This window comes from Oncorhynchus masou, chromosome 32, assembly GCF_036934945.1.
Source record: "Oncorhynchus masou masou isolate Uvic2021 chromosome 32, UVic_Omas_1.1, whole genome shotgun sequence".
Taxonomy (NCBI): Eukaryota; Metazoa; Chordata; class Actinopteri; order Salmoniformes; family Salmonidae; genus Oncorhynchus; species Oncorhynchus masou.
The window spans coordinates 38131048-38146722 of NC_088243.1; the positions used below are offsets into that span (position 1 = coordinate 38131048).

A 15675-nucleotide genomic window follows, 5' to 3' on the forward strand; every position below is an offset into this window, starting at 1 on the left:
TGTTTATTGTTTACTCCATGTGTAACTCTGTGTTGTTGTATGTGTTGAACTGCTATGCTTTATCTGGGCCAGGTCGCAGTTGTAAATGAGAACTTGTTCTCAACTAGCCTACCTGGTTAAATAAAGGTGAAATAAAAAGAAAATATATATTTTTTTAAAGGTGAGGTCAGTACAGGTTCTATCTCAAGGCCATCAGACTGTTAAATATCCATCAGTAGCACCTTAGAGGCTGCTGGCCTTATATACATAGACTTGAAATCACTGGCCACTTTAATAATGGAACACTGGCCACTTTAATAATGGAACACTGGCCACTTTAATAAGGGAACACTGGCCACTTTAATAAGGGAACACTGGCCACTTTAATAAGGGAACACTGGCCACTTTAATAAGGGAACACTGGCCACTTTAATAAGGGAACACTGGCCACTTTAATAAGGGAACACTGGCCACTTTAATATTGGAACACTGGTCACTTTAATAATGTTTACATACTGCTTTACTCATCTCATATGTATATACTGTATTATATTCTACTGTATTTTAGTCAATGCCACTCCGACATTGCTCATCCAAATATTTATATATTTCTTAATTCCATCCTACTTTGAAGCAAGGTAAGACATGCCTTAGAATATGAAGTAAAACATTCAGGTTTCAAAAAATTGAGGAAGAGGCAAAATATAGGAATGCTAATAATAGGCTTAACCATCTTCTGGTAGATGGAAAGGGTTTCCCAAAAACCATCTCTATTAAATGTTAACTAGCTACATAGTAGCTTATGCCTACCTGTCAGAATGATATCATGATTATTTGTGTCAATCCAGTGGCCATTTCTTTTTCAAACTCCATCTCATGTGCTACAGAAACATGGCTAAGCAAACAATAGTGCTAAGTGCCTGCACACCTGAATTAAAGGGTACTTACTCTCAAAATTCTAAATGTATTAGATTTTTTTTTTATATAACAGAGCCAAGAGCCCAGACCTCAAAGTGATTTCATGATGTGGTCTAAGCACTGTTATGGACTTAGAACATACAATTTTGTTGTTTTCTGGACAAAAGTGTGACTTTTTGGGGAAAATCTGAAACCTGTGAATTTCTGACTCAGTTTATTTGTTTCAATAGTAGTCCTACTATTAGACTACTAGCACAGTACAAGTTGGGTTTCCTGACTGTGAAAGACCAATATGGGATTTATCATTTTAGGTCATTCAGAGTGTACTGTATGCCACTTGATTCTGACAAGCAAAACATTTTGGTACTGTGTCAACAATAGACTAATGAAACAAACACCAAAAGATCCTTTGTGGGTTGAGTTTGCCTTTAAGAAACATTCATTAGAATGTGAAGAATTCAGTAGGATCTATCTCTCTTGCTCATCACCTACAGGACAAATAACAAACATACAGTAGGCTGCGTTTACACAGTCAGCCTAATTCTGATATTTTGCCCAATTATTGAACTGATTAATCAAAAGTCCAATATTTGGCAAAAGATCAGAATTGGGCTGCTTGTGTAAACGCAGCCACAGTGCAACTCTACACCTGTGACTGGGTCAGGAGAACAGCATACTGATGTGTTGTTTTGTTCTGTTCTGCTGACAAGGACGTGACCAGGCTTTAGTTTGACAAAGGCAGCAGGAGTAAACATCAGGGCAAATAGCTGATAACCAAACCAGGACAGATAGCTGATAACAGAGCCAAGAGTCCTACACTGCCATTCTGCCAGGGGCTGGCGTTGGGGTGAGAGCTGGGGTTAGGTCTAGCATTGGAGTAGGGGTTGGAGAGGGGGGCCTAGGTTTTGGGGGGGGGGGGATTGGTTGAGTAGGACTTCTGGCAACGACGACAATCCAGTATTTAGCATGAGTTCCTGGGGGAGGATGGGTGAGAGAGGAGAGAAATAACAGAACGGTTGAGAGGGGAGATGGGGAGAGCAGCAAAGAGGAGAGAAGAGACAGGGAGAAAATGCAGCAGAACCGAACAGAAGATAAGAGAGGGGAGAGAGAGAACAGAGAAAGAGGGGAGAAGAGAACAGAGAGGGGAGAAGAGAACAGAGAACGAGACGGGAGAGAGAGAGAGAACCGAGAAAGAGAGGGGAGAGAGAGAACAGAGAACGAGAGGGGAGAGAGTGAACAGAGAAAGGGAGGGGAGAGAGAGAACAGAGAAAGCGAGGGGAGAGATTGAACAGAGAAAGAGAGGTGAGAGAGAGAACAGAGCAAGAGAGGGGAGAGAGTGAACAGAGAAAGAGGGGGGAGAGAGAGAACAGAGAAAGAGAGGGGAGAAAGAGAACAGAGAAAGAGAGGGGAGAGAGAGAATAGAGAAAGAGAGGGGAGAGAGTGAACAGAGAAAGAGAGGGGAGAGAGTGAACAGAGAAAGAACAGAGAAAGAGGGGAGAGAGAACAGAGAAAGAGGGGAGAAGAGAACGGAGAAAGAGGGGAGAAGAGAACAGAGAAAGAGGGGAGAAGAGAACAGAGAAAGAGGGGAGAAGAGAACAGAGAACGAGATGGGAGAGAGAGAGAACAGAGAAAAAGGGGAGAAGTGAACAGAGAAAGAGGGGAGAAGAGAACAGAGAACGAGATGGGAGAGAGAGAGAGAACAGAGAAAGGGAGGGGAGGGGAGAGAGAGAACAGAGAAAGAGAGGGGAGAGAGAGAACAGAGAAAGAGAGGGGAGAGAGAGAACAGAAAGAGAGGGGAGAGAGTGAACAGAGAAAGAGGGGGGAGAGAGTGAACAGAGAAAGAACAGAGAAAGAGGGGAGAGAGAGAACAGAGAAAGAGGGAGAGAGAGAACAGAGAAAGAGGGGAGAAGAGAACAGAGAAATAGGGGAGAAGAGAACAGAGAAAGAGGGGAGAGAGAGAACGGAGAAAGAAAGGGAAGAGAGAACAGAGAGAGAGAACAGAGAAAGAGGGGAGAGAGAGAACAGAGAAAGAGGGGAGAGAGAGAACAGAGAAAGAGGGGAGAGAGAGAGAGAACAGAGAAAGGGGGAGAGATAACAGAGAAAGATCGGAGAAGAGAACAGAGAGGGGAGAGAGAGAACAGAGAAAGAGGGGAGAGGGAGAACAGAGAAAGAAAGGGGAGAGAGTGAACAGAGAAAGAGGGGAGAGAGAGAACAGAGAAAGAGGGGAGAGAGAGAACAGATAAAGAGGGGAGAGAGAGAACAGAGAAAGAGGGGAGAGAGAACGGAGAAAGAGGGGAGAGAGAACGGAGAAAGAGGGGAGAGAGAGAACAGAGAGAGTGGAGAAGAGAACAGAGAACGAGAGGGGAGAGATAGAACAGAGAAAGAGGGGAGAGAGAGAACAGAGAAAGAGGGGAGAGAGAGAACAGAGAAAGAGGAGAGAGAGAACAGAGAGAGTGGAGAAGAGAACGAGAGGGAAGAGAGAACAGAGAAAGAGATAGGAGAAGAGAACAGAAAAAGAGTGGAGAGAGAGAAGAGCATTTGGTGGGTGGAGAGATAAGCCTAGCAGGTCAGTCCCTCTTATCTGACCAGCGTGCTGGAATGTACACACACGCACGCACGCACGCACGCACGCACGCACACACACACACACACACACACACACACACACACACACACACACACACACACACACACACACACACACACACACACACACTTTCCATTTGCATAGAAATTGGCAGCTATGTCAGCAGACACGTTTTTTGATCAGATTCACACACAGGGATGGGGTGAAGGGAGAGGGGGGAGGCGAGAGGTGACGTTAATAAGGTTCCGTCTGTCTCTTTGTCTCCGTGCGCAACGGAAAGGTCACAAAGACAGATCTGCTCTAAGTCACCTTCGAGTCACCCATTTGTACCTTATTACTGCCTGCTGCATCAGGACACAGTAGAGAGAGAGAGAGAGAAACCAAGCAATGGAAAATCCAATATTACAGTAAAGAGCAACCATACATGAGACCCTCAACTGGAAACCTGATTAAAAAATGTTTTTTTTCCCAAGCAAGCCTCTCTCTCTCTCTCTCTCCCTCCATCCCGCTTCCTCTCTCTCCCTCTCTCTGCTGGAGCAGCCACAGGCCGGGCTGTGTTGGCCCGGGTTCTGCGGTTCCAAGTCAGCCATAGATAAGCCTGATCACTGTTCCCTCTTACTGCCTCTCTGGACGGGAGGGGGAAGAGAGAGAGGGAGGAGAGAGAGGGAGAGGTGGAGGGCAAGTGGAGTGTAAGTGGAGAGGGAGAGTTAAGGGAATGGAGGGTAGCTTTGGAGAGGTAGGGGGTGGCCAGGGGGATGAAAAGGGGTCCCAGCATAGAAGGGAGGGGCGGGGGGGGGATAAGGGAGAGCAGAGGGAGGAATGGAGAGGGTACAGGGGTTAAAGAGTGCACTGCTTTCTTGAAGCCACCCACAGAACTCTCTGACAATGGCCATCTGTCTGCCCAACAAGACCACTCTCACTACCAACCTCTCGGGGGTGAGGGGAGAGGGAGGAGGATATGATGAGAGTTGAGGAGAAAGGAGGGGTTGAAACCTGATTTAGTTATTTATTTCCACATTTGTTTTTTTATATATATATAAATGGAAGTCTTGTGAGCTACATTTCGCTGCCGCTGCGATTCATATCGAAATGGGGCAGTTTATTAACCAAACATGTTATCTGGAATAGAGGGTTCATTCATCAGTGTTTTTAACCATGCCTGGGCTGGTTCTGGGCAGAGGGGCTGAGGAGCATAGGCTCATCCTGGGAGAAGGTGACAGCCTAATGTGGAGATTCATCACGGCTGACTTTAAGAGAATGACTTGAATTCTTTCACTATCACTTGCCTCCCTGACTGGCTGGCTGCTTGCCTGCCTGCCTCCCTCCTTGCCTGCCTGGTTTCCTGCCTGGTTGCCTGCCTGGTTGCCTGCCTCCCTCCTTGCCTGCCTGGTTTCCTGCCTGCCTGGTTGCCTGCCTCCCTCCTTGCCTGCCTGGTTGCCTGCCTGGTTGCCTGCCTCCCTCCTTGCCTGCCTGGTTGCCTGCCTGGTTGCCTGCCCCCCTCCTTGCCTGCCTGGTTGACTGCCTGGCTGGTCACCTTACTTACCTGATGGCTTGTTTCATATTCAAAGGTTTTATTCTATTTCTACTCAGGACAGAGCATGAACTGGAGGTTGAGTATGAGAGATGTAAGCTACGTGACTAAGGTTATAGTTAGTTGAACAAAGGTAATTGAACATCTATAGTGCTACCCTTTAAATACATTTATGTACTGTTTTGTGTAGTGTATAAATGGAACAGGAAAACTAAGCACAAAGGAAGGGAAACCCTGTGAGAAAAATAACGTTAAAATAAGGTTGAAAGTATGTATTTTGGGTTGAAAATATGTTGAAAAAATGTACTGTGCTCACTGGGATGCAGCATAAGGGGCAGACCTGTGTTGTTGTTCCTCTTCTTGTTGTTCTTGAGGCTACGGCGGCTGCTGCTGGTGGCTGAGCTGTGTTCGCTCAGAGAGTCCTGGGCAGAGGAGGTGCTTCCTGTGGCCTCGCTGTCCCTCAACATGCTCTCGTAGCCACTGCTGGCCCCGCTGTGGTAGAACAGGGCTGTCTTCCCCATGGCCGGGGGCAGCTCCCCACTCAGAACACTGCTGTTGTCACTGGCATGGCCGCTGCTGCAGCGCTGGGGCCGCTTGGGGGCTGTGATCTTACTGTAGGGAGACGGCAAGGTGTGGACCATCACTGGTCTCTCCTCTCCCTGTGCTCCTCCACCACCTGCTCCACCTCCACTTCCTCCAGCACCCCTCTCCTCCCCAGCTTCGGAGCCTCCTCCTCGGTTGTGACTGGTGGATCGAGAGCCTCCATTGCCCTGAAGCAGCTCGGAGATGCGTCCGTTGGCGGCTCTCAGAGGCAGCTTGGCGGCCAGGCCTCCTCCTCGGCTGCGACTCAGAGACTGGGTGGCCCAGGAGCCAGAGCTGGGTTCCTTGTTTTGTCCCAGGGCCTGGCTGGAGGTCTGACCCTGGGGCTGGGGCTGGGTCTTGCCGTTGGGAGGCAAGCTGGAGCTGCGGTTGACAGACTGGGGAAGAGACTTGGTGGAGAAGCTGAGTGTCTTGGTGCTGGAGGCCGAAAGGCTGCGGGTCTTAGGGCTGGCCATCAGCAGCTTGCTGACGGCTGAGATCTTCGACTGGCTCGACTTGGGCGACTTGGGAGCACTGCCGGGGCTGTTACCGGAACCGTTTCCATTAGGGGAGGAGGATGACACTGAGCCACAGCGGATGCTACGTCCGGGATGGGGCATATTGCAGTCCCCCCTCCCCCCTCCGGCTGCCCCCTTCCAGCCCAGAGAGCTGAGGCTCTCCCCCCTCTCCAGGGAGAGGCAGTCGTAGTGGGGGCCAAGAGAGCTGTGACCTCCATGGGACCGCCCCAGAGAGTTGGTTCTGTTAGCCAGTTGCTCTAGTTTAGCACTGAACAACCTACTGCTCTCCACATTAGACCCCTTCTGTTTCCCTCCACCAAGCCCATCTAGGTCCTCCGGGGTGCTCCCCAGGAAGGAGAGGCCATGGATGGGTGCGTGCAGGGGGCTGAGGGGGCCTCCTGCCCGGTTCTTCTGGTCCAGACTGGACTTGCGTACTGGTGGCAGCGGTGGGATCCCTTTCTGGCGGGAGAACAGGCCTTGTCTCCCGGACGACCCCCGTCGGTCCAGTGTTGCCCTCGGACTACAGGGGGTGGAGGTGGTGATCCCTAGGCCCCGAGACTCCCCCCCTGCCCCTCCTCCATTAGCGCCGTAGCGGAGTGAGTCCTCGTCCAGGCCGTCGTGGCGGTTGATCCGGTGCCAGCCGCGGGGCAGACTGGCGGTGCGCAGGATGTCGGCAGAGTAGACGGGAGTCATCAGACACTCCCCAGAGCTGACTAGCACCATCTCACAGCCGTCCACCACCCTCTTACAGGAGTCTGGAGAGGAGACGGTCTCACCGCTGCTGGAGCTGCAACGGTCCCCTCCGTAGCCACTGTCCACCCTGCTGGCCCTGTCACCCTGGGGCCAGGCCTGGGTCTTAGCTGTGTCTGTCTTGACTGGTGGCTCCACCACCCTCTTCTCCGGCTTCACCTCACACACCAGCTCCTTAGGCCTCACATCGCCTCCATCTCTCTTCATCCAGGGGTCGTCGAAGCTGAGATCGCTGGACATGGAGGCCAGGACCAGGGCTTGGGCTAGGGCAGGCTTGGCTGCGTCCTTGGACAACAGGTGAGTCTTGGTAGGGGAGGACAGTATAGTGGGCTCCTGTATAACCATGGGTTTGACGGCCACACAGGGGTGGACTGTGATGTTGGTCTTGAAGGGGATGAAGTTGCTGGAGGCCCCCAGGGTCTGGATGTTGGAGACGGTGATGTTGGTCTTACCCATGGAGGGAGACAGTCTCTTCAGCCTCTCTTTAGTCAGGGTGCTCTTCTCCTTCTCCGTTCCTTTCTCATCTCCACACAACACTACATCGCTGTCAAGAGTCTTCCTTCCTCTAGAACCCAGGGACACCTCATCTTGCTCCTCTGCCCCAGAGAGAGGCACCTGTGGGGGGTCTAGCTCGGCCAGAGCCTCCCCATGTCCATAGGACTGGCCGAAACTGTGTAGGGACTGATCCCCGTCACTCCCAGCACTCAGCTCACTCAGCCATGATGAGATGGACGACCGGCAGCTAGGCAGCGCCGCCATCGCCTCTCCTTCTATGCGAAGCTTCGCCATGCTGACTTCCGCCATGGCGATCACCCCGGCAACTGAGGCGCTTGTCATTGTGACCATTCCGGTGGTCGTAGCAATGACAGTAGTGTTGTTTCCGTAGCACTCCAGGTCATCGCTGATGCTGCTGATGATGGAGACAGGGCGGGATCCCGAGGCCAGGGCGGTGACGGAACAGTCGCTGGTGAAGCTAATGATGCTAGTGGGACGACCGCCACTCTCCAGCAGGCCCCGGACATCCAGCCCTTCCTCACACCCCAGGGTGAATACCAGCTCATCTTCCCCCAGAGAACGAGGGTCTGCTGGGGCTGGGGTAGAGGAGGGGCTGGGGGCTAGAGCAGGAACTGGGGCTGGGGGAGGCAGAGAAAGATGGGAAGGAGAAAGAGAGAGGATAGACAATGAAAGGAAAATATGTAAGGAACGTGAAATGAATTCGCTGTTCGAAACCAGTATCATACATAAAAAACACTTAATAGCATAAAGAGCAAGACTTACTGTCCCTGCGTACATCCAGAGGTATCTGAGGAACATTATCGTCACACAGGGTCTCAGCCGACCCCAGGCTGGCAGACAAGGAGTCGGTGCGCTTTAGCACCTGGGGACTCATTCTCATGGGGGAGGTCCTGGACAGGGACTCCAGCTGCAGCAGGGAATCTGTAGAGGACCTCCCACTATCTGCAGCCAGGCTGTCTGCAGTAGACAGACTCTGGCAGGACAGAGGGGGCGTTCCCGGCATCACACCCTTCTGGGTGTAGACCTTGATTATAATCATAATCATATATTGGATTTTTATAGTTCTTTTCAAGGACTCAAAGATGCTTCACAACAATACTGTACATTTTCATGGAAATGCATTTTATGAGGTAAAAGTCAACCCAATAACTGTAAAATAGCACAAGCAAAGACCGTAGAGGTGTGAGAGACAGATACTGTACCTTGCAGCGCTGTGAGGGTGAGGAAGGAGGTCTGTAGTCAGAGGTCTTGGTAAGAGAGGCGATGCCCAGCCGAGGAGAACCCAGGGGGCGGGGCTTACCATCACTGCTACTGCCTGCGCTCAGAGACTCACGACTATCAATCAAATAGAAAGGAAGAGAAATAGAAAAGAAATAGAAGATATTGAAAACAAAAATACCTTCAAGAAAGACATTAAAATTATAAGGCAGATAAAACTATACAAGCTAAAGGAACAATAAGTTCCGTTTTTGTTTTGTATATGTATACAGTGGGGCAAAAAAGTATTTAGTCAGCCACCAATTGTGCAAGTTCTCCCACTTAAAAAGATGAGAGAGGCCTGTAATTTTCATCATAGGTACACTTCAATTATGACAGACAAAATGAGAAAAAAAATCCAGAAAATCACATTGTAGGATTTTTATGAATTTATTTGCAAATTATGGTGAAAATAAGTATTTGGTCACCTACAAACAAGAAAGACTTCTGGCTCTTCTTCTTTAAGAGGCTCCCCTGTCCTGCACTCGTTACCTGTATTAATGGCACCTGTTTGAACTTATCAGTCTAAAAGACACCTGTCCACAACCTCAAACAGTCACACTCCAAACTCCACTATGGCCAAGACAAAAGAGCTGTCAAAGGACACCAGAAACAAAATTGTAGACCTGCACCAGGCTGGGAAGACTGAATCTGCAATAGGTAAGCAGCTTGGTTTGAAGAAATCAACTGTGGGAGCAATTATTAGGAAATGGAAGACATACAAGACCACTAATAATCTCCCTCTATCTGGGGCTCCACGCAAGATCTCACCCCGTGGATTCAAAATGATCATAAGAACGGTGAGCAAAAATCCAGAACCACACGGGGGGACCTAGTGAATGACCTGCAGAGAGCTGGGACCAAAGTAACAGCCTACCATCAGTAACACACTACGCCGCCAGGGACTCAAATCCTGCAGTGTCAGACGTGTCCCCCTGCTTAAGCCAGTACATATCCAGGCCCGTCTGAAGTTTGCTAGAGAGCATTTGGATGATCCAGAAGAAGATTGGGAGAATGTCATATGGTCAGATGAAACCAAAATATAACTTTTTGGTAAAAACTCAACTCGTAGTGTTTGGAGGACAAAGAATGCTGAGTTGCATCCAAAGAATACCATACCTACTGTGAAGCATGGGGTTGGAAACATCATGCTTTGGGGCTGTTTTTCTGCAAAGGGACCAGGACGACTGATCCGTGTAAAGGAAAGAATGAATGGGGCCATGTATCGTGAGATTTTGAGTGAAAACCTCCTTCCATCTGCAAGGGCATTGAAGATGAAACGTGGCTGGGTCTTTCAGCATGACAATGATCCCAAACACACCGCCCGGGCAACAAAGGAGTGGCTTCGTAAGAAGCATTTCAAGGTCCTGGAGCGGCCTAGCCAGTCTCCAGATCTCAACCCCATAGAACATCTTTGGAGGGAGTTGAAAGTCCGTGTTGCCCATCAACAGCCCCAAAACATCACTGCTCTAGAGGAGATCTGCATGGAGGAATGGGCCAAAATACCAGCAACAGTGTGTGAAAACCTTGCAAAGACTTACAGAAAACGTTTGACCTCTGTCATTGCCAACAAAGTATTTAGATAAACTTTTGTTATTGACCAAATACTTATTTTCCACCATAATTTGTAAATAAATTCATTCAAAATCCTACAATGTGATTTTCTGGATTTTTTTCTTATCTTGTCTGTCATAGTTGAATTGTCCCTATGATGAAAATTACAGGCCTCTCTCATATTTTTATGTGGGAGAACTTGCACAATTGGTGGCTGACTAAATACTTTTTTGCCCCACTGTATAACTTTTTTACCCCCTTTTTCTCCCAATTTCGTGGTGTCCAATTAGTAGTAATTACTGTCTTGTCTCATCGCTGCAACTCCCGTACGGACACGGGAGAGGCGAAGGTTGAGAGCCATGCTTCCTCCGAAACACAACCCAACCAAGCCGCACTGCTTCTTGACACAATGCACTTCCAACCCGGAAGCCAGCCGCACCAATGTGTCTGAGGAAACACCGTGTACCTGGCAACCTGGTCAGTGTGCACTGCGCCCGGCCCGACACAGGAGTCACTAGTGCGCAATGAGACAAGGACCCTAGGCAGAGTAGCTGTTGCTTTGTAACCGTTAATGGTGACCTTAACAAATAAACAGATCTGACCTGTCATGGAGGCTGGCGCTTTTGGCCCTCTGTAAAGGGTTAGTGTTGGTGTGTCCATCTCCACTGCTTCCCGTCACACTGCTGCTGCCGGTCAGGCTCAGACTCTCTATCATGGTCTGGGCCAGTTCTGCCTCTTCCACCACCTCCCTGATCTCCTGGAGCTGCTCGTCATTGGACATCCTCCTGGAGGTCTCTACCTCCACTCCCACAGCTCCCGTAGGCTCCGTCTCAGACCCAGGGGGGACCAGGGTGTCAGACTTGGCCCCCCTACTAACCGGCACCTCCTCAAAGGGGAACTTGGCCACCTCTTCGCTCCCGTCGATACACTCCAGCCGCTCCTGCAGCTCGGCGAAGGTGTTGCACTTGAGACACTCTGCCCCTTCCTCTGGCACAGGGGGCAGGGGTTGGCCCAGGGCTTGGAGGAGAGGGAGTGGGGGCTGGGTTAGGGAGATGAGGGACTGTGTAGGCAGGGCAGAGGGCTGGGTGTGTGTCTGTGTAGGGGCAGGCTGTGGCTGTGGCTGGGGCTGGGAGAGTACTGTCTGTAGCTGTTGTTGTTGTAGTGTTGGTGTAGTCGGCAGTACGCCAGACTCGGCTTTGCTCTTCAGCAGAGCAGGAATGATGGGGACAACCTCTGGCGGACCCTCGTTGTCGGTCAGCTCACGGTCCGAGATAGCACCCCCATTGGGGCCCACATAGATGACGGTGTCGCAGGACTGCTCGCTACTGGAGTAGTCATCTGGGTCGCTGGAGAGGTGCAGCAGGGGAAGGTTGGAGTCGGCAGAGCTACGGGAGTGGAATGGTCTCAGGTGGGTGGGGCGACGCATACGACCCTCCTCACACGAACTCTCACCCCCTGACGAACTGGACGTGTATTGCTGAAGAAGAGAGGGAATGTGAATATGGATGAGAGAAACAACACATTTTGAAACAAACCAGTTAGAATCTCGGCTTCATTTACTGGCCTGTTATTGTAATGCTGTGTCATCAAGTTCCAGCAATACTGAAAGTGTTGTTTTTTAAAAACTGAAATATCAATCTGAACATTTAGAAGTTGAGCCCCAGAAGAAAGAACTGTGAAATGCATGAGAAGGAGAATTCCTCTATTTCATTGACCAATTTATTGATTGAATGAATGATTTGAATGACTGAATGTGTCTAAATTGATAATGCCTACCATACTGACTTTGGTCTTCTTCTTCTTCATACGGAGGAGGCGCGAGGCGATCTGGAGGGTGGAGAGCGTGTCAGAGAAGTTGCTAGGCGACGAGGAGATGTGGGCGATCATGGTGGTCCGACAGTTCATGTTGCTCAGTGACTCTCTCAGTAGCATGGTCAGCTTACTGTCCCTGGAACACATACATACACACATTACATCACGCACATACACTAACACAGGCATAAGCACACACACACACACACACGTGTTAAATCGTGCACACACACACACTTTACATCACACACACATATACAAACACATACTTTGTGCACACAGAAACACACATTAATCTGAAGGATAATATCTATCAAACCCTTAAAATCACTGTTCACCTCCCTACCAATCAGCAAATGATCTCCAGACCTGAGCATTAGCTACGTCGATGGTTAATCTCGTTATGGCTGGAACATGTGGGACAGGAGCTGTAGGATTGTGTGTTTATTTAACGCTCTCCCTCTCCTGTGTTTGATATAGGGTTAATTGACTGTCTGCCTGTGTTTCTGTGTGTGCATGTGGTGTGTGTGCATGTGGTGTGTGTGCATGGGCATGTGTGTGTGGTAGGTAACTCCTGTGAGCTGTTTGGGACCCTCAGGGCAGAATGGAGTGCAGGCTCCTCTGTGGCTCAATACCTCATGCTGCTGTCCTCCTTTTATAAAAACACAGCCCCCGGCCAGCCCACACACACACACACACACACACACACACACACACACGCTACCCCATCCTTCTATCGCTTTACTTTGCCTCAACTGTCCTCAATGTTATCCTCTTCTCTTTCCTCCCTCCATTCCTCCCGCTCTCTCGCTCTCTGTCTCTGAGTCATGTCATTAGTAGTAGTTACCAGTGTCTTCGTCACATCAACGTTAGTAATTGCATCTCTCTCGCCTGACATCTCAATCAAGTCTCTTAATTAATCTCATTAAGCAGGGTAGAAATGGGAGAAACGGCTGAAAATGGAGAAGAAAGGGGGAAAAAAGGTTGGAGCTGCGAGTGTTTAGGTCTAATTAAATTAAGCAGAAGGATCAGTGATTTGTGCAGAAGGGATTTTATATTCATGCATGGTGAGATCCAGTTATTTGCAACTAATGTTCCACACCTTGCAAATGGCCCCAACCTATAATTTTATACGCATGCTTGCATGTGTGTGTATTTGTGTTTGTATGCCTCGGTGTGTGTAATGTTTACAGTTCTGGCATAAAGTGGTGGGGTGCTTTGCAATGTAAATGCCGAGCTCGTGATTAAATTAGAGAGTGGAGGAGCTGAGCTATCTGCACTGAAGGAGGGAGGCAGAGAGGGAGGCAGGGAGGGAGGGAGGGAGGGAGGGCCTGCATGATCTTGGGAAAATTTAAATATGCACACGACTGTTTCAAAGCCTCTGTCCCCCTGCTTTCGTTTCACTCCTTTCCTCCTTGTTCTTTTCTCTGCCTCTCGTTCCTTGAAACTCTCTCTCCTCTCCCCTCAAACTCTCTCTCCCCTCTCTCTTATTCCCTCTCTCACAGTCAACTTCATTCTCTTCAGGAAGAAAACAAACAACAACAAAAAAACTCTTCCTAGCGGTCTCAGGTAATAATAATGAAGCGATAAGTGATTGGGCTTTAAATCAACCCCACAGCACCTTTCTCTCTCCCTCTCTGCCACGCCTTCTCTTCCTCTCTCCCCTCTCTCTTTCTCTCTCTCCGTGCCTGTCTCTCTCTCTCCCCATTTCACCCTCTCCAAAGCTTCAGCAGGCATATACATTATTATACATTATTATAGTAGTTATACAGAATTAAGTCCGGGCCGGGCCTACATGAATCATGGTGTGTCCAATGATCTGCATGTTAAAGTGTACTATCTCATTAATATATCTACAATAATTAGCAGGTTTATTCATAGGTTTAAAGTCTACTATTAACATGACATGGGTGTGATATATTGAGTTGGATATGTAGAGATAGATATTGAGCCAGTCACCAGTGGAAGCTGACCCAAGCCCCATCTCCCCCAGTCCCAGTTAGTCACACACACTTAGGGAGGGTCATTTAGGGTATCCTACCAACGGGACATCAAAAACTGTAACTGGAATCGTGGCTGAATGACGACATGGATTTTCAGCTAGCGGGATACACGCTACACCGGCAGGATAGAACAGCACAGAGCAGGGAGGGCGGTCTGTGCATGTTTGTAAACAACAGCTGGTGCACGAAATCTAAGGAAGTCTCTAGATTTTGCTCGCCTGATGCAGAGTATATTATGATAAATTGTAGGCCACACTACTTGCCTAGAGAGTTCTCAGCTATACTTTACGTGGCTGTTTATTTACCACCACATATAGATGCCGGCACTAAGACCGCACTCAGCCAGCTGTATAAGGAAATAAGCAAACAGGAAACTACTCACACAGAGGCGGCGCTCCTAGTGGCCGCAGACTTTAATGCAGGGAAACTTAAATCAGTTCTACCGAATCTCTATCAACATGTTAAATGTGCAACCAGAGGGGAAAAATTCTAGATCACCTGTACTCCACACACAGAGACGCATACAAAGCTCTCCCTCGCCCTCCATTTGGTAAATCCGACCACAACTCTATCCTCGTGATTCCTGCTTACAAGCAAAAATTTAAGCAGGAAGCACCAGTGACTCGGGCTATAAAAAAATGGTCAGATGAAGCAGATGCTAAACTACAGGACTGTTTTGCTATCACAGACTGGAACATGTCCCGGGATTCTTCCGATGACATTGAGGAATGCACCACATCAGTCACTGGCTTTATCAATAAGTGCATTGAGGACGTCGTCCCCACAGTGACTGTACGTACATTCCCCAACCAGAAGCCATGGATTACAGATAACATTCGCACTGAGCTAAAGGGTAGAGCTGCCGCTTTCAAGGTGCGGGACTCTAACCCGGAAGCTTATAAGAAATCCTGCTATGCCCTGTGACAAACCATCAAACAGGCAAAGCGCCAATACAGGGCTAAGATTGAATCATACTACACCGGCTCAGACGCTCGTCGGATGTGGCAGGGCTTGCAAACTATTACAGACTACAAAGGGAAGCACAGCCACGAGCTGCCCAGTGACACAAGCCTACCAGACAAGCTAAATCACTTCTATGCTTGCTTCGAGGCAAGCAACACTGAGGTATGCATGAGAGCATTAGCTGTTCCGGACGACTGTGTGATCACACTGTCCGTAGCCGACGTAAGTAAGACCTTTAAATAGGTCAACATTCACAAGGCTGCGGGGCCAGATGGATTACCAGGACGTGTGCAGACCACCATAGTCCCTGTGCCCAAGAACACAAAGGCAACCTGCCTAAATGACTACAGACCCGTGGCACTCACGTCAGTAGCCATGAAGTGCTTTGAAAGGCTGGTAATGTCTCACATCAACACCATTATCCCAGAAACTCTAGACCCACTCCAATTTGCATACCGCCCAAACAGATCCACAGATGATGCTATCTCTATTGCACTCCACACTGCCTTTTCTCACCTGGACAAAAGGAACACCTATGTGAGAATGCTATTCATTGACTACAGCTCAGCATTCAACACCATAGTACTCTCAAAGCTCATCACTAAGCTAAGGATACTGGGACTAAACACCTCCCTCTGCAGCTGGATCCTGGACTTCCTGACGGGCCGCCCCCAGGTGGTGAGGGTAGGTAGCAACACATCTGCCACG

General features: G+C 49.1%; 1 protein-coding gene across 1 annotated transcript in view; it reads right to left on the bottom strand.

The window, feature by feature from the left end:
• LOC135526040 (kinesin-like protein KIF26B) overlaps positions 1 to 15675 on the bottom strand; it is a 172933-nt gene that overhangs the window by 20047 nt on the left and 137211 nt on the right. The window contains 5 exon segments of the mRNA XM_064954070.1: positions 5356 to 7995; positions 8141 to 8402; positions 8581 to 8713; positions 10792 to 11666; positions 11966 to 12137. Coding sequence (XP_064810142.1) covers positions 5356 to 7995; positions 8141 to 8402; positions 8581 to 8713; positions 10792 to 11666; positions 11966 to 12137 — 4082 coding nt within the window.